The sequence below is a fragment of the Saimiri boliviensis genome, chromosome 1 (assembly GCF_048565385.1).
Source record: "Saimiri boliviensis isolate mSaiBol1 chromosome 1, mSaiBol1.pri, whole genome shotgun sequence".
NCBI lineage: Eukaryota > Metazoa > Chordata > Mammalia > Primates > Cebidae > Saimiri > Saimiri boliviensis.
In genome coordinates this window covers 126,989,988-127,012,520 of record NC_133449.1, presented here as the reverse complement: position 1 = coordinate 127,012,520, position 22,533 = coordinate 126,989,988, and the positions used below count along the sequence as shown (strand labels likewise).

Here is a 22,533-nt window from a genome sequence, read left to right as displayed (position 1 = left end):
CCCCAATCTATGATCCTATGTTCTTGTAATGCCCTGGTTTCCACACAGCTCAAGAACTACGAAAGGAAAATATAGTAAATTAGAAGAAAGATAAATGCCTTCCTGTTACCACTTCTCTAAAACCCCAAAGCTAGGAAGAGAAAAAAAGGAAGACTCGGAATGTTCTAGATATAACAAAAACTGATTTTTTTTTTTTAAAGAAAGGTCATGAGGATCTACCTGGTTCATAAACCCTCCCTAGATGCTCTCTGCACATCACAGCCGTACAGCACCTGCAGGGAGGCTGTGGGGAGGTGTGTAGCAGGTGCAACAGGTAGCCACTCTCCCCAGGGCCACACAGTGGAGAGATGATTCGATGCAGCATGAGGATCCCTTCCTCCCAGGTGTGACCTCTTCTCAGAACACAGGAACTGACAATGCTGTGAGTGGCAACTCCGCAGGTGGACAGAGAAGCAGAAAGGGGCCCTTGGCACCACTAGGCCAGCTCTCAGGGTCAGAAGAGCAGCCTCCAGGGAGGGAGAAGAGCTACAGGGACAGCCTACAGGCAGCAGCTTCTGGTTTGGCACATGGAAAAGGCTGAGGCGCATGCTCTGAAACGTGGCACCATCAGGGAAGCTGGAAAGGACACCATGGACAAGGTCATGGATTTGAACCCCCAACACCAAAACGGGTGCTCTAGGTTTGCTCAAAAAGTGCTGCCAGCAGTGGTAGGCTGGCAAATTAAAAGCAAAGCGAGTACAGGTCACGGCCACGTAAGGCAGTAACTGCACTCACAAGGTCTCTTGGCCCAAAGAGGTCTGAATATGCTGCACTGTCCCAGTCTCTGGGGAGACGGGGAAGCCAGGGCCCTGGGGACTACAGATGGTGCTCCTTTCGTTCCTTCCTGACGCAGGGCTGGAAAGCTGTGCCCTGGTGACCCCCATCTTCTAAAGTAGGGCAGGGCCGGCTGAAGGATCCAGGCATTGATGTCAAGTTCTGAGGACACCCAGGACCCACATCTACAAGGGCCATCTAAAACGTGGCCTGGAGGGCATGGGGGCAGGCAGGCATGAAGCTTCTGCTCGGCTCACTCCAGCTCCCCACGTGCTCATCTTGTTCCCCAGATCTGGGGCTGCCTAGCAAGCAGTTAAACACCTGGGTTCCGCCCAGGGCTGCCTTCCACTGGGATGCCAGGCCTGCTGTGGTTGGACCCTAGAGAAGACAAGAGAAGGAGAATTAGCATCAAAGCTGGTAAAGGTCCCATCAAAACTAAGTGCCAAACCCTCTGTGGGACAGGAAGGGGCAGGTGAGACAGGGGCCTTGGGATGCCTTAGGAGGTATCAGAGCAGAGCCAGGAGTGGTTGGTTAGCAGATGGTAAGCCAAACTCACCTCACAAGAGGAAGCCACTGAGAACAGATGACTTCCCTGGGAGACAGGGAAGCTGGGGCTGTGGATTTCTGGCCCCAGAGAGCCCAGGCCATTATGCTGAACAAGAGCCCCCTGGATGGGATGATATAGCACCCCGTGCTAGAAGGAAGCACCATTTCCCATAGTGGAGGTATCTCATGACCCCTCCTGTCTTCCAGAAGGATGGAAGGGAATGCCCACCCCATAACCCCAGAGAGAAATGCTCCCCAGCCTAGGGAGCTGTGGGATCTGCTCCTCCCACAGGTGAAGGGCCAGGAAAGGAAAGTGATGGGGCAGGGAGAGGGAAGATATTTACCTTAGGTGTGCTCTGAAAACAAAAAACGCGCACTAGTCCACAGTCATTTATCAACTGCAGTTTCCAACTGTGCCAAAGAGGGAAAGGTCTACTGGGAAGGCTAAAGAGAGCAGAGAGAGAAAGAAGAGGAGAAGCTATTGAGCAGAAATGGTTGTGCCTCTTGGCTCCAGGCAGCACCACAGAAAGGCCCAGCACCACGGGCAGGGGGAGCTGAGGGGGAACCATGGCACTACGGCTGCGAAGCCCCACAGCTTGCAGGACAGTAGAGGAAGCCAGGAAGACAACATGGAGGGCTGCACAGTGTGGGGACTGCCTTTCCTTCAGCATACGGTTCCATGAAGAACTGACATGGAGGACTTGCCCAGGATTTGAAATGGTAAGCCAGGGGTCAGACAGCTTTTTCTGCAAAGGGCCAATATTTTTAGTTTTTGTGGGTCACACAGTCTCCGTTACAACTACTCAGTTCCACTGCTGTAACTCAAAGGCAGCTGTAGCAATCCACAAACAGATGTGTGGGTTCCCATTAAACTTCATTCTCAAAAACAGGCTGCTGGCCAGATGTGGCCCTTGTATTGCCATCTGCCAACCCCTGCTGTAGGCAATTTAAAATTACTGTGCCCACAAAACAAAACAAAATAAATAAATAAATAAAATAAAATAAAATAAAATTACTATGCCTTCCAAGTCTCAAGAAAGGCACTTCTCTGGTGGGAATCTAGTACCAAGGTTTCCAGAAACTGGTTCTCATCTGCACGACTTAAGCAGCGCCCCACTGAAACTTAGAGGTATGCAGCCACGCCATGCTCCTCCGGACAGCAAAGTGCCAAGCTCACAGGACAAAATGCAGGACAACCCCAGAGTTCAGGCAAGAAACAGAAAGAGAGCAGGCCAGCCTCACTTAGGTGAAAATACCAACATTATTTCTAGAGAATAATGGATAATCCATTACAACGAGGAAATGACCCACGAAGCCACTATAAACTATTCTCTTACAGGACGGCCCAGTGAAGATTTTTTTTTTTTTTTTAATCTCTGGCTATAGGATAAGAGATGCAATGATGAGAAAAGCAATATTCTTATAACTCGATCAAGACAGTTGCAGGAAAAAGGAAAAAAAGAAATTAAAAAAAGAAAAGAAAAGCATTATTCTGGGATTAGGTCTGTATCTTTAATACAACATGTGCTGTCTGGGTAGCAGTTGGATTCAGAAAAGGCTCACATGTGGGAAAACCAAAACCAAAAGGCTCACATTTTAAAAAACACAATACCTTGGCCTCTGAGACCCCAGTCTAATGTGAGTGACAGTGGGAACTTCTATATAAGAGGCACCCCGGCCGGGTGCGGTGGCTCAAGTCTGTAATCCCAGCACTTTGGGAGGCCGAGGCAGGTGGATCACGAGGTCAAGAGATTGAGACCCTCCTGGTCAACATGGTGAAACCCCATCTCTACCAAAAATACAAAAAATTAGCTGGGCATGGTGGCGTGTGCCTGTAATCCCAGCTACTCAGGAGGCTGAGGCAGGAGAGTTGCCTGAACCCAGGAGGTGGAGGTTGCGGTGAGCCGAGATTGCGCCATTGCACTCCAGCCTGGGTAACAAGAGTGAAACCCCATCTCAAAAAAAAAAAAAAAAAAGAGGCACCCCATAAAATAAGAAACCATCACAGTGGGTAAACACAGAAGCATCAAGAACCCTAAAAAATGCAGCACTAGCTGGTCGTCCAGCTACTTTGGAGGCTGAGGCAGGAGGATCACTTGAGCCCAGATTATGAGGCCAGCCTGGGCAACATGACAAGACCTTATCTCTTAAAAAAAGTGCAGCACCATCCTTAGAGAGATCTCTTTAGAAAGAGATGCAACCCATCCCCAGATCCAGGACTTACGCACCACGACCTCTCCTGCTGCTGTTTTGCCAACACCCACATCTGCAGCCACAGGGGCTGAGGCATCCGCATGGCCCAGAATGGGGTTTCTGTCCCTTGCACCTGCACATCACCTCACAATTCAGAAAGGACTTTCTATTAGAAAAACATGTTTGTGCTCTCAAGTATGGGTCTGAGTAGCCAGAGCTGCTCCGTGGGAGGCCCAGAGGAAGCAGATTAGAGTGCCAGGGCCTTCTCTTGGGCTCTCAATCCTACCCTGTAGAATGGGCAGAACAGCTAGCACCCCTCCAGCCACAGAGGGGTTGGCGGAGTTAGACGTGGAAGCTCCCAGTGCAGTGCGTGGCGGAGGAAGCATTGATAAGGGCTTGTCTTCCTCACGGTGGGGCAGGTGGGGGTGTGAGGAAGTAAGCCTGCAGCTCCCTCCACAGTCTCTCCAGAAGCCCCACCGGCTCCTCCAGGAATCCCATGTTCAGGCATATCTCTAACCCCAACCTTAGGAACTCAATCAGAATAAAAGTATCTTCTTGAAAAACAAGAACAAGAAAGCCTGACCCTTCACCACTCATACCCACAGCCTACATTTTAGAATCTTTTCACCTCTCTCCTGGCACTGAGGGGGGATGGGGTTTGATATCCCACCACCTCTAGTTTCATTTGCAAAATTTCTTCCAACACAATCTTCCTGCTCACAGTGGAGCCCCGGATGGGTCTCGTTTATTTAAACATTAGCATAAACTGACCAAGCTCCTAACAAATGCCCTTCTAATGTCTAGGATGGTGTCCACCAACCACTCACCCTCTGAGCTAGGCCCACTGCTGACTCCAATCTTCACTTACCAAGTGACCTAAACTTAAATGGCCGAAAGTGTCTGAACTAAAACTTACTCCCACTTCCCAGCAATTCTCTGATTAAGTCACTCCATTCTAAGAGGGCCTTGAGAGAAAATATTGAATTACTATAGTCTTAATACCAGTTAGTCTATAGCTTGGTGTCATCCAAGCTGTTAAAAACAGCAAGAAGTTCAAATTGAGTAATGAAGAATTAAATAAAAAAAATAGCAAGAAGGGGACCAGGTGTGGTGGCTCACGCCTGGAATCCCAGCACTATGGGAGGCCGAGACAGGCAGATTACCTGAGGTCAGGAGTTTGAGACCAGCCCTGGCCAACATGGAGAAACGCCATCTCTACTAAAAATACAAAAAAACTAGCGTGACTCCGTCTCAAAAAAAAAAAAAAAAAAAAATTAGCTGGGTATGGTGGCAGGCGACTGCAATCCTAGCTACTTCAGGAGGCTGAGGCAGGAGAAATGCTTGAACAAAGGAGGCAGAGATTGCAGTGAGCCAAGATTATACCATTGCACTCCAGCCTGGGTGACAGAACAAGACTCAAGACTCCATCTAAAAAAAAAAAAAAAAAATTTTTAGTTTGGCCGGGCGCGGTGGCTCAAGCTTGTAATCCCAGCACTTTGGGAGGCCGAGGCGGGTGGATCACAAGGTCGAGAGATCTAGACCATCCTGGTCAACATGGTGAAACCCCGTCTCTACTAAAAATACAAAAAACTAGCTGGGCATGGTGGCGGGTGCCTGTAATCCCAGCTACTCAGGAGGCTGAGGCAGGAGAATTGCCTGAACCCAGGAGGCGGAGGTTGCGGTGAGCCGAGATCGCGCCATTGCACTCCAGCCTGGGTAACAAGAGCAAAAACTCTGTCTCAAAAAAAAAAAAAAAAAAAAAAAAAGCAAGAAGGGAACAGGATGGGAAAAAACAGAGAAAAAAGATGGAGGGCAGGGTGGGGCGGTGAGAGTGCAAGTCTGTGTGTGCAAGTTCATGGCCCCTGGGTCTAGACACAGTGCACGGCATACCACTCGGCACTCACCTGCCGCTATGGCCGTCTTCTCACCAAGAAGCCTGGTCTGGCTGCCTGGGATGACCTGCAGGTCAGTGTTCTCAGGGGAATGTGGCAGGTTCTGGGCTCGGGTAGCCAGGAGTGCGTTGAGGTACTGCAGTCGCGTAACCTAGAGGATGAAAATATTACTGGCAGACCCAACTGGTGAAGTGAGACACAGAAGGTAGACAGTAGAGTCCACACCATGCCAGAAGAGGACAGAGGCACAACTTTAAGCTAGTTAAGGGGAGAAGAGCAACTGAGTCAAGTGTTTTTAAGACCTCGCATGGAAACTGGGTGCAAAGGTCTATGTCCCTCAGGATGAGTGCAAGGCCTTGCTCCGGGCAGTCTCAGACAAGCTGGTAGCCCCCGGTGACACAAAGTCAGCTAAAGTCAGCACCCATGAGCAGCCCAGGCAGTCACCTTGATGAGCTGCAGGTCAGAGAGCGCCCTGACGGTGTAGTCGGGACAATATGCAGATGAACGCGTGCTGTCTGGCTCGGGCTGCAGGTCATGGCGGATGGGCTGGAGCGAGGACACCGGGGACTGGTGAACTATCAAAGGAACAATCAGTGATGGCAGAAGCCAGTGCTGGCAGCTGCGAGCCCCCTCCCCTGGTGGGGACAACTGTACAGTTGCTAAGACCAACCCCACCAATCACCCTGGAGAGGCAATGTGTGTAGGAAGCCAAGAGATGATGAACACAGCTGGGAGAGGTTTCGCAGGGGTGGAGCAAGCCACAAAGACGAGTGAGGAAGAACGCTGCCCTCCCTCCCGGAAGTCCAGGGGCCACACCACCTTATGGGGTGGTGGGCTCAGGTACAAGGGGAGGCGAGGAGGGGCACTGAGAGCCGAAGCGACAAGGGGGGACAGGCTCCACAGCCTTGACCCTGGCCCTCTGCGCCAGCAGGGGCCGAAGCTTACCCGAGGATGGCACGGTCAGGGCCGACACTCCATAGTACGTGAAGGCCCCATTCTCAAACTTCAGGCCCTCTTTCCCGATCTCCACTTCAACCCTGCCCTGGGAGGAACAGCAGGGAGAGAAACAGATGTGGCCAGATTGCATTTCCCATCAGAAGACAGCGCAGAGAAACCCACGAACTCAACTGTTTTGGGGTAGGGAGGTATCTGCATGCCCCTACTCCCCTCTTCTCCCAGACCCTTCCCTGGCCTGAGGAATCAGGAGGCTCTGGGCCTGGTACCCACAACTACCTGTAGGATAAGAATGAAGTAATCCACCGGTTGGCTGCGCTGGTACAGGTAGTGGTGTGTGGCCAGGCGGTTGCTCTCGTCAAACCTCACTTCCTGGTTGACGCTGGGATGCTTCAGCAGGTGCAGCAGGATCTTCTCAGAGATGCGCAGTGGGCTGAATACATCCACTTCTGCCGTGGTGGGAAAAAGGGACGGTGTCCACTGGGGCCTAGTGGCCCATGGAATCACACCCAACACTTTAGGCAATTTCAACTTACTGTGCCCACCGGGGCTGTCCTGGGTAGCCTGTGAGCAGCTGTCCCCCACCCCCAATCTCAACACAAGAGAACTAGATAGGGGCTGGGCATGGTGGCTCATGCCTGTTATCCCAGCACTTTGGGAGGCCAAGGCAGGCGGATCACCTGGAGTCAGGAGTTCAAGACCAGTCTGGCCAACATGGCGAAACCCATCTCTAGTAAAATTACAAAAATTAGCCAGGCGTGGTGATGCATGTCTGTAATCCCAGCTACTTGGGAGGCTGGGGCAGGACAATCACCTGAACTTGGGAGGTGGAGGTTGCAGTAAACCACATTACACCACTGCACTCCAGCTTGGGTGACAAAAGCAAGAACCTGTCTTTAAAAAAAAAAAAAAAGTGCCGGGCGCGGTGGCTCAAGCCTGTAATCCCAGCACTTTGGGAGGCCGAGGCGGGTGGATCACGAGGTCAAGAGATCGAGACCATCCTGGTCAACATGGTGAAACCCCGTCTCTACTAAAAACACAAAAAATTAGCTGGGCATGGTGGCACGTGCCTGTAATCCCAGCTACTCAGGAGGCTGAGGCAGGAGAATTGCCTGAGCCCAGGAGGTGGAGGTTGCGGTGAGCCGAGATCACGCCATTGCACTCCAGCCTGGGTAACAAGGGCGAAACTCCGTCTCAAAAAAAAAAAAAAAAAAACTGGACAGGGCACCCCACATCCACCCAGCTGAGAACTGAGGCCGCCTGGCCGTGGCGCACCAGGTGTGGCACTGCCCTGGCCCTGCTCTTGGCCATCTGGCAGAGAGGAGCTGCCTCTCCCAAGACTCAAGATGCAGGCATGGCTGCAGAGAACACGGTGGTCCTCAGGATGTGCCTGCTTGCGAGGAATGGGGCGTAAAGTTAGTGTCGACCCCGAGCAGCCTCCTGACCCACAGGACAGTGAGGAGCAGGGGGCATGGACCACCCTCCCGCCTCACCTCGGGACAGGAAGCGCTGGGTGGCCAAGAGCAGCTGAGGCGAGATTTTTACTTTATATTCATCATCAGACACCTTGAACAAGGAGAACTCCTCCTTCCGCTTCAGAGGGGCTATCAGAGAAGCAGGCTTCCTCTTTACCACGGTGTCTCCTAAGGTGGAGAAAGAGGGCGCACTCAGGCATCGGCCACTGTCAATCATGACCACACCAGGGAGCGGTGTCGTCCTCTCCTTCCTCCTGAGGTCAGCAGGGACATGTCCTCTGACCACTCCCTCCATGGGGCCTGCTGCCACCCCAACCACATGGACAGAGGGGTGGCTCCTTGCCTTGGAGCTGGCTGAAGAGAATGCTGATATAACAGAGCAGCTTTTATAAAATAACAGGCCTCCCTGATAGGTCACTGGATGTGGACCAAAGTTTTTTTAAATTTAGGCCAAATGTAGTGGTTCACACCTGTAATCCCAGCACTTTAGGAGGCTGAGGTGGGAAGGTCACTTAGGGCCAGAAGTTCAGGACCAGCCTGGGTAACATAGAGAAACCGTCCTTACAAAAAATAAAACAATTAGCCAAGTGTGGTGGCAGGCACCTGTACTCCCAGCTACTCTGGAGGCTAAGGTGGGAGGATCCCTTGAGTCTGGGAAGTTGAGGCTGCAGTGAGCCATGACTGCGCCACTGCACTCCAGCCTGGGTGACAGGGCAAGACTGTCTCAAAAAAAAAAAAAAAACAAACCAAAAAACAAAAAACAGGCCTCCTTGGCTACTGGGCACTACTTCTCACTAAGTGTGTACTCAAGGATTATCAGTGCAAAAGGGCTGCAATTAACCTGGAGACCCCATGCCTATGGTAGTCTCACATAAAAGACTAAAGATGCTGTGACTGAAAACTGACGCATGAGTAAAGCGATACTTTTGAAAGCATGTGGGGCAGGCAGCCCAGCCATGAAGCACAGGTTCTGTGCTGCCCTGCAGACCTCAGCCACCATCCTCACAGGCAGACACTTGTACCATGCAATCAAGGGCCCCGGGATCAGCTGCTTTGGGGAAGATTTTTTTCATGGTAGAGAATGGGTTCTTTCAGGGGACATTTCTGTAATGTAGAAAAGAACCTGCAAAAACAAAAGCACCTAAGGAGACAGAAGACTGGAAAGACCCATGAAGGGCAGGGCCCTCTCAGTAATGCAGGAAAATAGGACGGCAGCTAATGGAGCCCCAAGGGAGCCCTGGGATTGCAAAGCCACTGCTGGCACAGGCTACAATGCTTGTGTAGAGGTGCAGGTGTGAGCCCTCCTACAACGGGGCTCCCTCCCAGCACCCATGCAGGGCTGAGAAGGGGGCCTGGCTGTGAATCTCACTGGGTTCCAGCAGCACAGAGGCCCACTGGCCTCTGACACAACATACACGTCGGGAAGCCTGAGGGCCCAGTGGAGGTGGAACTGCCAGGAGTCCAGACTCACGGTAGTCTTCTGACTCGTCCAGGATCTCGGACCTGATGATCTCCTCAATCACATCCTCCAGGGTGACTAGGCCCAGGACCTCGTAGAAGGGGTCGCCCTCACCCTCGTTGTTCACCTTCTGCACAATGGCCAGATGGGACTTCCCTGTGGGGGGAGGACACTCATGGAACAGCTTGCTGGCGCCCCCCGCCATTTTTCTTTGTCTCCTCTGGGTATAGGCTCACTAAAAGGACACAGCTAACGTTCATTTTCCTACATCGTGCTGGGAACAGAGCCAGACCCTTTTCTGGGTTTTTACTTAAGACTCCCAGCATGCTTATGAGGACTGGCCTTATTTTCACATCGGCTGAAAATGAAGCACTGGGCTCATGCTCATCTGCACGAAGTCCCCCAGGCAGAGTATGGTGGAGTGGGATCCAGCCCCAGGTCCTCCATGCCATATATGCGGTTCAGACAAGGATGCATCCAGTTGAGAACACAAACACTTCACACAGCAGCCAGCCTGCAGATGCATGTGAACAAGAGACTGACTCTGGAAATGCAGGCTCTCCCTAGACAGTCCACACAGGGCAGCCAAGTGGGGCCACCCAGCCTGACTCTCCTTGGGAGGTTTTCCTTTTTTTTTTTTTTTTTTAAAGACGGGGTTTCACCATGTTGGTCAGGCTGGTCTTGAACTTCCAAACTCAGGTGATCCGCCCACCTTGGCTTCCAAAGTGTTTGGATTACAGGTGTGAGCCACCACGCCCGGCCAGGGAGGTTTTCCTAATTCATAAAGCTCCTCATGGCCAGGCACGGTGTCTCATGCCTGTAATCCCAGCACTTTGGGAGGCTGAGGCGGGTGGATCACCTGAGGTCAAGTACTCAGGACCAGTCTGACCAACATGGAGAAAGCTTGTCCCTACTAAAAATACAAAATTAGCTGGGCATGGTGGTTCATGCCTGTAATCCCAGCCACTTGGGAGGCTGAGGCAGGAGAATTGTTCGAACCCAGGAGGCAGAGGTTGCAGTGAGCTGAGACTGTGCCACTATACTCCAGCCTGGACAACAAGAGTGAAACTCTGTCTCAAAAAAAAAAAAAAAAAAAAAAAAGCTGCTCATTAGGGGCTGTCAACCTGGGGATGAGATAAGTGGTACTGGCCACTTGGGAGCCAAGTTGTGCAGGGAGGAGGAGCACCAGGCTGAGATTTTTCACCTTATCCTATGTGTCTTTCTCAGGTTAGCTTCCTATTTGGTTTGTTTGCTTAGTGAGGGAATGTAAGTTTGGAAAAAAGCCCAAGTCTCAAAGTGTTGGGGAATGCTGGGGAAGCTTCAGGAATTTAGTATGTGTCAGATAAGTGCTTTTCATCCATACTACTTTAGACCTGTCTGAAAAAACCAGAATGCAAGACAACTATGTAATTTAAAATCTGAATAGCTGCATTTTTTTTTTTTTTTTTTTTTTTGAGACGGAGTTTCGCTCTTGTTACCCAGGCTGGAGTGCAATGGCACAGTCTCAGCTCACGACAACCTCCGCCTCCTGGGCTCAGGCAATTCTCCTGCCTCAGCCTCCTGAGTAGCTGGGATTACAGGCACGCGCCACCATGCCCAGCTAATTTTTTGTATTTTAGTAGAGACGGGGTTTCACCATGTTGACCTGGATGGTCTCGATCTCTTGACCTCGTGATCCACCCGCCTCGGCCTCCCAAAGTGCTGGGATTACAGGCTTGAGCCACCGCGCCCGGCGATTGAATAGCTGCATTTTAAAAGTCAAAAGAAACACATAAAATTAAGTTTAATAATATATTGTAAGTAACCCAATGTGCAAAATAGGATTTCAACATGTAATCAATATAAAAAATAGTCACAGACAATTTGTCTTTATTTTGCACTCTCTGAATCTGGTGTCACATCTCAACTCAGACTCCACCTTCAGGTACCACAGCCCAAGTTGGAGGGGGGCTGCCGACCTGGGCTGCGCAGGTCCAAGACAGAGGGCTGGAAGCAACTCATTCAACCAGGTCCTCCTCTGTCACTAGCAGAAACACTAAGGGGAAACTGGCCTGGACCTGCCTATGAGGGGGTACGTGCTTCAAGACTCTTGGACTCTTGGAAAATCAAAAAGTCAACTTCGTGTTGTTGTGTGAACCATACTTGACATCCTGTGGGCTTGATTAAATAAAGCACAATTCTCCAGGATGCTTGCGTTCCCCTGGACAAAAAACTGGAAATAGCCACATCACGTCATCTCCCCGCTTTCCAGGAGGAAAAGCTTTGGCCCTGGAGATCTCCACTCAGTCCTGCTGAACCATAATTCTAGACACCTTCTAACCCTCAGTGCTTGTGCTGGGTGCCATCTCTACAATGGCCATGGCTGCCCCACCAGAGTACCAACCTGTCAGGCCAGACCAGGAAGGCCAAGCATGACATGTGGTTTTGGTTAGTGTCTTGGATTTCAGCACCAAAGCCCATTATCCAAACGGCCAACTCAGCACAGAAAGGCCTCATCTTGGCTCCCTTCTCCCAGGAAGCCAGACCCTTTGGGAGGTTTCCTACAGAGAGGGACTCACCCCTTTGCTTTCAAACTTCTCTAGAACAGGCACACGATTCTCCATGGCCTGCCACACTGCGATGATTCTATCACAAACAGAAGAAAGCCGGCTCTGGAAGAACCTCGGGAACAGTGGTCGTGTGACTGAATCCCAAGAAGAACATCTGAGGGGTCTAGATGGCAGCCAAAGATGGCAGCAGGGGGACAGAGCAAGGGCAGCCGGAGGGACTCAAGGTCACCTCTCATCTGCTGAGCCAACAGACTGGAACCACTCACACCAATGCCCACCTACAGGCCAGCTCCACGGAGCCACGAGCAGCTGTGACAGTGTGTCTTGCCAACATCAAGCAGGAAATCCTGGAAAAGCCTGAAGTTAAATTTTAGTTAGGAGGCTCCAGGGTACTCCAATTATTTGAATGCCAAAGTACCCTTTCATAATGCCCAATTTCTATAATGTAAACAGTTGGAGTGTAAGTTCTTCCACCTTCTCTCTTCTGTTTTCTAAATCACCTTGGTGAATGAGTGAATACTGTGAAAAAGACAAAGGTAGTTTGCTAACACGCTTCACCGTGGTTGGAGCTGGTTGGTCTCTTTTCAGCATCCCGAAAATCATCTGGCTCCCAGCAATCATCTGGCTCCTGATAGAGAGGAAACCAGAGCTCCGTTCCTTTAAAGCAGAGACTGCAGCCGGCCATGGTGACACACACCTGTAATCCCATCTCTTTGGGAGGCTGAGCTGGGAGGATTGCTTGAGGCCAGGAGTTCGAGTCCAGCCTGGGCAACACAGGGAGACCCCAATTTCTACATAAAATTAAAAATTAGCTGACCATGGTGGTGCTCACTGGTGGTGGGAGGATTGCTTGAGCCCAGGAGATAGAGGCTACAGTGAGCCACGATCGCGTCACTGCACTCCAACCTGGGTGACAGAGCAAGACTCTGTCTCAAAAATAATAATAATGTTCTTGGGCCAAGCGTGGTGGCTCACATCTGTAATCCCAGCACTTTGGGAGGCCAAGGCAGGTGGATCAGAGATGAGGAGTTCGAGACCAGCCTTACCAACATGGCGAAACCCCATCTCTACTAAAAATACAAAAATTAGCCCGGTATGGTGGCGTATGACTGTAATCCCAGCTACTCAGGAGGCTGAGGCAGAAGACTGGCTTGAATCTGGGAGGCAGAGGTTACAGTGAGCTGAGATCACGCCATTGCACTCCAGTCTGGGCAACAAAAGCAAAATTCCGCCTCAAAAATATAGTAATAATAATATTCTTTTGTACATTAAAGTCCCTGACTTAACAATGGTTCCAATTATAATTTTTCAAATTTGATGGTTCAAAAGCAATATGCATTCAGTAGAAACCATACTTCAAATACACATAAAGCCATTTTGTTTTCACTTTTAGTATAGCATGCAATAAATTACATGAGATATTCAACACTTTATTTTAAAACAGCTTTGTGTTAGATAACTTTGCCCAACTGCAGGTTAAAGTAAGTGTTCTGAGCATGTTTAAAGTGGGCCAGGCTGAGCTATTTTGTTTGGTAGGTTAGATATATCAAACACATTTTTGACTTAAGGTATTTTCAACTTATGATGGGGTTTTTCAGGACATAACCCCATTTATAAGGCAAGGAGCAGCTGTCCAAGTTATTTATTACTGCTCCAAAGCACTCACTCTTCCTGGTGACATCTGCGCAAAATAATCAGTGTGTCATCTCAAGTTGGCACTGATTGAGGGGTGCCTTGCAGGGGAGGGTACTTTACCCCCAGACTACAAAGTTCCCTAGCATAGCAGCAAAAAAAACAAGATCTGGAATGAAAGTTGCCAAGATGGCAGGGACTCCAGCTCCAGGAAATTCAGAGGCTCATACACTTGGCAGAGAGATGGGAAGGGAATCGATTTTTAAAACCTCACCTGCCACAAAGACTGCAATATGCCCTTTGTTCCTAAGCGGAGGAATGCCTAAGGAGGTTAGGAAGGACAAAAAGGAGTTTAACAAGAAAAAATAAAGGTATCTGCCAACGGACTGCACTGAACTAGAGAGGCAGCAATAAAAGCTCTCGGAAGTCATCAGAAAGACATGGCCAGTCTGCTCACGAATGGCCCTCACTCACCACAGGAGTGGGGAAGTAAAGGGGGATTAAAATGCTCCTAATTCAACCTCTAGGTTCCAAAAACCTCCCCCACTGTCTTCCAAGGGTATCCTTTCAGCGTGTTGTCAGGTAGCTTTTAGAACGGTCTGTTTCAAGCAGAGGTGGTCATCCCCAAATCCTCCTGCACCAGGCTGCCTGTGACCTGTCTAGAGGCCACCCGGCCCAGAACAGGAGCAGCCTGGACCCTGGCCTCTCTAATTTCCTTCCTAGCTACATTTCAACCTGCATTTCAGTCTGAACCCGCCCATCTTCAAACAGCAGAAGGCCTCCTCCCTCCCCTGCCCTACGTCCTCTGCCGGTCACTACTCTCTGGCTTCTCTGCGGCCACGCTCTGTGGAGAGCTGTCTACATTGGTTCTCAAACCTTTCCACACCTCATTCATTCCCCAAATGGCTCCCTTGCTGTGGGCACCAAATCTGCTCTTGCAAAGGTCAAGGGCATCCTGTTTGTTGGCCTCCTCTCCTGTCACTTGCCTTCCCTGGGAAAGTGGTCTCTTTCCCTAGCTTCCAGGACATTCCGCATCTCTGGCTCTCCTCCTTCCTTGGTCTTGCTGCCTCCTGGTCAACTTCTCTTGGGCTTCCCTTTCCCCTGACACACCTGTGCTCCTGGGAGGCTGAGGCTCTCTGCCTCCCTTCGGTGGCTTGAGAGACACTCCTATTCTGCCTCCCACTTGTACTTCACATCAACGGCCTGCTAGGAGTTTGCCTTTTGGGACATTGCACAGACACAAATTCAATGGCCAAAACAAGTTTACCTGCTCCCCACACCCAGCCCTTGGTGAAGGCACTGCCACCGCACAGCCAGAAATCTGGGCCTCATCCTTTGTTGCTCCTCCTTGCTGCACAGCCCCGCTGTCAGACACCAACTTTCCCAATTCCACCTCTGCTGCCCTCCTGGGGCTCCTCTCCAGGCCTGCCATGAACCTTCAGGTTATCTTCCCCTCTCACCTGGATCCCTCACACTGCTGGTCTCCCTGCCCTGGTGTCCACAATCATTACTGATCTGTAAAAATAACTGACGGTGCTGCTTAATGCTCACAGCCCTGGTGATCAAGTCCAAGTTCCTTACACAGCACACAAGCCCCCTAGGGGAAATCCTGCCTCTAGGCTCCTTCCCAATCAACCTGAAGGTTTTTGATTTTTCCCCAGGTAGAATCCCCAACCACCCTAGGCCAAGCTCATCCATCACATCTGAAAGGCAAGACTTATGGCAGGGAAGATCCTGACACTAAGGGTTTGGAAAATGAAAGACCACTTTCATCAACCTTATCCTGAGCATATGACCAACTATGGAAGTTCCCTTTAGTCCAAAAGGGGCAACCCTTCCATCTTCGCTGCCCCAAATCTCCTCCCAGTGACTGCTCAACTGCTGAAAGCACCAGCCAGCTGAAGACAGATACTAGAGTGAGTTTTTTTCTTAAAGAATTTAGAAACCTCAGTGCTTAGAACACCAAAGGAACAGCTACCATCGTCCACTTTTTCCCTATAAAGAAGGAAATCTGGTGACCTGCCTGGAAAAAATGGAAATCTGCACTTCTATGGTTCACCTCTTGCTCCTGAATTGGCAAACAGCTCACCTACCAGCAGAGCCTACCCAGAGTGACAACCGCCTGCTAACACCAAGCACACAACACGTGCATGCCAGGCACTGGCCAAAGTGCTTAATGAGTCTCCCCCCTGCCGGTCCGTTTACCCTACTCTTATCACTAACAGCAGAGGACCTTGTGCCATGAGAGGCTGAGCAGCCTTCCGGGGCCTGGGAGCAGGCAAGGGCAGGACAGAACCTACTCCGCTGATTCCAGGGTCACACTGTTGGCCACCACCCTAGGAGAGCCACCCCTGCCGCAGGGGATCCAGTGGCCCAGATGGAGTACTTACCACTGCTAGGCTCTATCTAGACCCCAGTCCAGGCTCCCTCCCCAGGGCAGGGTGGCATGGCCATGTTCTAGGGACTCAGACAGAGGCACCCAAGAGTCTAAGAGAATAGTTAGAGCTGCCACCCAAGCCTCCCACCCATTCCTGAGCTATAGTAGTAACAGTAACTTAGTACCCAGGCCTCCTGCAAGGAATGAGGAATAAGATACACAGAGAGTGCTGACCAGCGCCTGGCACACAGCAGTGCTCAGTCAGGAGTAGCAGTCATTATCACAAAGCCTGGCTTCCTGCGCCAGTGGGCCAGGGGCTCTCGACAGAGTGCCAGAGATGTCCTGCCATAAATACCAGGGGGCTTTGCCACTTCTTGGCCTCACACCAAGCAGTTTTTAGGGTCAAGCATATCCAACACTCTGTGGTGCCCCCACCCTTACCCTACAGGAGTGCAGGTGTGAGAAGCATGGCTGTTGACCAAGGTATGAGCCCCAAACTCTGGTGAGCACCACCAAGGATGACATTGGAGAGGACCGCTGAGGAAACCAGACCTTCACATCTGGAGGGTACAGGTTTTACCTTCAACCTCTGAACTGCTCAGATAAAACAGTGAAAGGAGGGACGAAAATGTGGAGTAAGGGAGAACTTGAGACCTTAGGGTTAGAAAAGAGAAGGTCAGGCTGCGTGCAGTGGCTTATGCCTGTAATCCCAACACTTTGGGAGACCAAGGTGGGAGGATCACTTGAGGCCAGGAGTTTGAGACCAGCCCAGGGAAAAAAATGAGACTCTGTCTCTGTATAAAATTTTAAACATTAAAAAGAAGATTAAAAAGCAAAAAGAGGCCGGGCACGGTGGCTCACGCCTGTAATCCCAGCACTTTGGGAGGCTGAGGAAAGTGGATCACCTAGTCAGAAGTTCAAGACTAGCCTAGCCAATGTGGTGAAACCCCATCTCTACTAAAAATACAAAAATTAGCCTGGCTTGGTGATGGGTACCTGTAGTACCAGCTACTCGGAAGGCTGATGCAGGAGAATAGCTTGAACCTGGGAGGCAGAGGTTGCAGTGAGCCTACATCGCGCCACTGCACTCCAGCCTGGGCGATAAAGCCCGGAGAAAGGGAGACTAAATCAGCATCCATGGAGTTGCTTTTTGTGAAAGCAAAGTGTAAGTTTCCCTGGCTTTAGTGCAGATAAGGAATTGGCTCCTAAACACCCGTACCTGCAATAAGGTCAGGAACCTTAAAAATGCTCTGGAGGAAAAATAACAGGTTCAGTCAATTTGATGTCCTGTGTGTGCAGATAACATCTCAGATACCTGGAGACTACCTTTTCTATGTTCTTCTAGTTTCTATCCAAGAATTTGATTAGAACTAAGTGGACATACCCCTCCCTCCAAATGGGAGGGCGGCTATCCTGACACGGGGGTTAAAGTGTTCGCTTTCTAAAGCACTCCGTCCCTCTCTGATGGCCTTTAAATATTTCAACAGGTCATTCCAAGTTCCAAGGCCAATACCTTCTTGAAAAGGGCCCTTAGAGGTCTCACTGCTCTCCACGGGGGTGGGACCCTTTCCTGGAGGCTTCCATAACTCTCCACCCCTTTTCCGGGAGAGGGCACTGGCATGAGCGTCCCCTGCACCAAGGCCGGACCGTTACCTCGCTTGAACTCCTCCAGGACAGCGTCCAGCTTGGTGTCGTTGAAGACGAAGTGGAGGGGATGGTTGTAGAAGCGAGTTATAGTGCTGAGCGGTGTACAGTCTTCAGGATCCACGAAGGCCAAGTCCTTGAGGTAGAGCATGTCCACGATGTTGGAGCGCTCCTCCTCGTACACGGGGATGCGCGTGTGGCCGCTCTGCATGATGCTGGCCAAGACGCCGAAATCCAGCACAGTGCTGGCGTCCAGCATGAAGCAGTCTTCGAGGGGTGTGAGCACGTCCTCCACGGTCCGGCAGCGCAGCACGCCCTTGCTGAGATCGCTGTACGGGTCGCCGCCGCCGCGCGCCAGCTCCAGCACCCGCTCCCGTAGCCGCCCGGGCCGCGCCGCCAGCTCTAGCAACTGCCCCACAGGCAGCGCCACGGGCAGGGTGAGCAGCACGGCCAGGCGGCTGAGGCCAAGCGCGCGCGGCGCCAGCGCCAGCGCCCAGCGTCCGCTCACGGCGGCCGGCACCACCTCGCCCACCAGGAACACAAGCCCTGCGCTGCCCAGCACGGCGGGCACCGCACGCTGGCCGGCCGCGCGGTACAGGAGCACCGCCAGCGCCGCCTGCGCCAGGCTGGCCAACAGCAGCAGCGCGCCCAAGATGCAGCCAGCCCAGCGCCGCACGGGCTCCAAGCGCCGCGCAGCCGCACGCTCTGCCTCCGAGCCGCTCTCGCGCAGCACCTGCACCTCGGCCGGCGCCAGCGCCAGCGCGCTCAGCTGCAGGCCCCGCGCCAGCGCCGCCAACGCCAGGAGCCCGGCCGCCCCCAGGCCCAGAGCCCAGGGCGGCGCCGCCTCCTCAGCCGCCCCGCCGCCCGGCTCCACGCGCACCGCCAGGAGCGCGGAGTGCGGGCGCACTGCCTCTGCCCGCAGGCGCAGGCGCAGCAGCGCGAGCCACTCGCCCGCCGGGGCCGCCGCCTCCTCCGGGCAGCCCGCCCCCTTGGGGGCCACCCAGGACCAGGAGCTGTTGGCAAAGCCCGGGCCAAAGAGGCGCAGGAGGAAGGTGGCGTCCGGCGTGTCCCGCGTCGCCCCTTCGCGTACCCACCCCACGCCCGCCGCTCCGTCCTCCTCCAGACAGAAGCCCAGCACTCGCGGGCCCAGCGCGGCCTCCCCCGCGGCGTTACCCAGGCAAAGCGCGGCGAATAACCAGCCTAACCGACCCGCCGCCGCTGCCGCCGCCGCCATCGCCTGCCGCCCCCTCTCGGCCTCTCGCGCAGCCTACCCCGCTCGCCCCGCTTCTCCCCGGACCAATCGTTGCCTGCCTTCGCGCATCCTCGGCCAATAGGCGGTGGGAGGGGGCGGGCCCCGGGGTCGGACTAGGCTGCGTCGGGGAGTAAACAAGCCGCGGCCAGGGGCGGGCCGGGGGCGTGGGGCTTTGGGCCCCGCCGGGTCCTGCCGAAGCTGGCGGTGCGTAGAGTGGCGGTGGCCTGGAGGACGCAGGGCGGCGGGCAGGGCCTCCCAAGCCTGGCAGTCCTTGGCCTGCGCGGGGCACCCGGAATCCCACTCCTCCCGAGGCCGTCCCCTGTGCCGGGAGGTGAAGCGAGCGTTCTGGAAAGTCCCCGGGTCGGGAACGGAGCGGCAGCTCGGATGAACCTCGGGTCCTGGCGCATCTTAAGTTGCAGACCAAACGGAGACTTAAATGTGCAAGAAATGTGCGTTTTCTTAGGAAGGGCCTCCAGGTACCAGAAAGGTTTTTAACCCGCCGACCTACGTGGCTAAGAGGGCTGAAATAAGAACCAGTGACTGAGCGCCGGGAGGTTAAGGTTTATGGAAGATGTTCATCGCGCCGCACCCTACTAGAGGTCTGGGGACGTAGGACAGTCCCCGCGTTCCCGCCGCGAACTCCGTGATAAATACGCAGACACACAAAATCACTACCGCCTTGGATCTGGACGGCTACCTCAGTTATTAATCTCTTACAGGAGAAGAGTGGAGCTCAGAAAGACTCAGCATGGGTGCTGGGTTCCGGCGCGACCGGCCCAACACCCAGGTCAGCATCCCAGCCACACAAGGAGGCGGCAGTTGTCAGAAATCTGGTGATTCCACTTCTCAGAGCTCACCGCTGGGAGAGTAATTCCTCAAGACTAACAAGATCTATTCGGGAGGATCCTCACTGCTGAAGCGATTTTAGAAGACAGTATGGTCTGTTGACAGTATGGAATGTTCTTTACCCACGAGATATGATCTCTGTGTGATTCAAAGGAAATAGACCAACTGCTAACAAAACTTCTCTGTAGGTGTTCAGGTTCAGTGATTTTTGTATTTTTCTCTCTATAATTTTTAATTTCCTAGCGCAAGAAGACTTTGACTTACTGCACATGTCATTTTAAATGACCTTTTTTTTTTTTTTTTTTTTTTTTGAGACGGAGTTCCGCTCTTGTTACCCAGGCTGGAGTGCAATGGCACGATCTCGGCTCACCGCAACCTCCGCCTCCTGGGTTCAGGCAATTCTCCTGCCTCAGCCTCCTGAGTAGCTGGGATTACAGTCACACGCCACCATGCCCAGCTAATTTTTTGTGTTTTTAGTAGAGACGGGGTTTCACCATGTTGACCAGGATGGTCTCGATCTCTTGACCTCATGATCCACCCGCCTCGGCCTCCCAAAGTGCTGGGATTATAGGCGTGAGCCACCGCGCCCGGCCTTAAATGACCTTTCTAAGGATTCTATAGAAACAATTTATTTCACGAAAATAACAATTTTTAAAAAGTGTACACATTGTGGCCGCTAGTAAAACGTGTTTGTGTGAAAGGTAATGTGCAAAAAAAATGAGTAAGCTGGTGGTGAATGACCAAAGGAAAAAGGCATTGTAAAAAAACTTTTTAAAAGATGGTAATAGTGTTTCTTCTGCATTGTAAACTCAGAGCTGTGATTAGGCCGATGGCATCTCGGTGCAGATGATGTTCTGTGCCCTTTCAGTTTACCTTACTTCTGCAGATTACATACTAAGCCTACAGCAGAAGCAATAAAGACATTACTGGGCCTTTCCACTGGATCATCATGCCTCCTTTATAGAAAAAAAAAGTGCAAATGTTACAATAGATTCAGCTCCTTTAGTTCCCACTTCTGTCTCCAAGTCAAGATAAAATGCTGACATTGAAATAGAATAGATGACATGCTTGAAATGAGTCCTGTGCCTGAAAAGTCCTTCTCTAGCAAAGAACAGTTCCAGAGGTAAGCCAGGAAAAGCTCCCCATGGATTTAAAGACAGGGCCCTCACCTTTGACATGTTACTTTTTCCTTGTCTTAGGCTTCCTTGGAAAACAACCTATACCTAACTTTCTGGGAGTAAAGCTTCAGGTGAAAGAACAATTGGCTCAAACTTGGAAAACATAAGTGGTCATTTAAATTCTCAGTACTCTAAGATACTGACAGAAAACCCAGTATGGAACACGCAGAGCTGCTCCTGGAGTGGTTTTCCATTTGCAGTAGAGGCCTCAACAGCCCTTTGCCAGCTTCTCCTGTGGCTGTGCCATTGTTTCCTCCACCCCTGGTTAGCGACAGTGGAGACACAGCCACTTTGCCTTCAGGCCATCGTTGGCCCTCTCTGGGCCATTTTCCTTACCGGTCTTTCGGATCAAGACATTTCCATGTTAGAGCTAAATATTTATTCTTGAGTATTAAACCCATTGGCTAATTCCTACTTATCTCTCAAGCCTTAGCTCATATGCTCCTCCCTCCAAGTGATCTTCTTGACCCTCTTGACTACGGAGCTATGTGCTCTCCCGACGTCATCCAGGTACATCCCCTATTATAACATACTCATTTGTTCATTCAACAAGTATTTCCTGCATTGAGTCCCTGCAGTGTACCAGGTACTGTTCTAGTGTTGGGACTGTAGTGGGAATAAAATTAAGTCCCTACCCTTGTGGGGCCAGATTCTAGTGCAAGAATAACAAAAAAATACCCAAGTCTATATTTTAATATCTGGTAGTAAGTGCTATGGAGGGAAAAAGGCAAGATAAAAAGACAGATGCTGGGGCAATGCTGACTGAGATGGGCTAATCAGGGAAGGCTTCTTAAGGAGATGGATTTGAACTGAGGCTTAAGTAAGGGGTGAGTCTCATTAAGACTTAGGAAATGTGTCCCAGGTAGGGATACAACAAGTCAAAAAGCTGTGACTGTCCCCTTTAGGGTCAGAGGGAGGTTCTTCACTAAATTCACAGAGGGGTTGTAGTACCTGGAATGCAATAGGTGCTTAAGTGTGTGGAACAGATGAAGATAATTTACAAATCTTGCCCTCTACACAAACGTTTGCATGTGTACCTTTTTTATCTGGAATATCTTCTTTTCTGTGTTGTCTACCCAGATGCCTCCCTTTCTTCAAGCATGCCCCCAGTTTGTCTACTACATTAACCTTTGCATGCTTGGAGTCCCTGGCCTCAGTACATTCCATTGCACAAGCGAGCCTGCAGCACCCAGACAGCACCATAGAGTCCCCTGCAGAGCTGCAACTTTGAGAGTGGGTTTAGTGAGTAACTCAGTCAGGTTCTTCAGGGGATGAACACTCCAACTTTTAAACCGCAACCAGCCTATAGGTGTGGACCAAAAGGCAGCTGCATGTTATAAAACAATATACTTATACTTTTGGTTCAAGCTTCTCTCAGTCCCGTGGGTAGGGAGGAGGGGCAATTTGCTGAAGTCCACTGCGCTTCCAGTACTCACAAGCCAAGGAGCCTATGGGATCTGTTTCACAGGACTCATGCTTATGGCAGCTGAGCACATCTGTCCTGTATGTCTGCCAGCAGCCACGACCCTCTTACTCCCGTGACAACAGCCTTGACTATGTTTTAGAAATTCCGTTTCTGACTGCATTTCACTGCTGAATGGTCTTAAAATCCTTTCTTGCCCCTGGCCCCATCACAAGAGCCCGCCAGCCACAGCCACTTTTATCTTGACGACATACTTAATACTGGCAGAATTCAAACAGGCAAGTTGTAGACTCACCAGGG

The 22,533-nt window shown here is 51.5% G+C and overlaps 1 protein-coding gene across 8 annotated transcripts; it reads right to left on the bottom strand.

Moving 5' to 3' along the window:
* Window positions 1-739: 739 nt before the first annotated feature.
* On the bottom strand, window positions 740-18,804 carry CNNM3 (cyclin and CBS domain divalent metal cation transport mediator 3). Of its 8 annotated transcripts, XR_746621.3 has the most exons (9): window positions 17,544-18,804; window positions 9,345-9,488; window positions 7,892-8,041; window positions 6,678-6,847; window positions 6,390-6,486; window positions 5,889-6,019; window positions 5,457-5,595; window positions 1,704-1,803; window positions 740-1,191 (listed from the first exon to the last, which is right to left on the bottom strand). XR_746621.3 is itself a non-coding variant. In XM_074403671.1 (8 exons), exons 1-8 carry the CDS (start codon window positions 18,766-18,768, stop codon window positions 4,868-4,870), a joined length of 2,169 nt encoding a protein of 722 aa, XP_074259772.1. In that variant the 5' UTR covers window positions 18,769-18,804; the 3' UTR covers window positions 740-4,867. The 8 variants fall into 8 exon arrangements, 5 of the variants coding, with proteins under 5 accessions (XP_074259772.1, XP_039331442.1, XP_003941329.2 ...); XM_074403671.1 differs by having other exon boundaries at window positions 740-4,980; XM_039475508.2 differs by having other exon boundaries at window positions 740-1,803.
* Between the last annotated feature and the right edge of the window lie 3,729 nt (window positions 18,805-22,533).

Excerpts from the sequence above, each read along its gene's own strand:
- CNNM3 (XM_074403668.1), bottom strand. The coding sequence starts at position 18,768 with ATGGCGGCGGCGGCAGCGGCGGCGGGTCGGTTAGGCTGGTTATTCGCC. Across the intron at positions 8,042-9,344 it reads GGACGAGTCAGAAGACTACC|GAGACACCGTGGTAAAGAGG; the intron begins GTGAGTCTGGAC and ends TCTCCACCTTAG. Across the intron at positions 5,596-5,888 it reads CTGACCTGCAGCTCATCAAG|GTTACGCGACTGCAGTACCT; the intron begins GTGACTGCCTGG and ends TTCATCCTCTAG.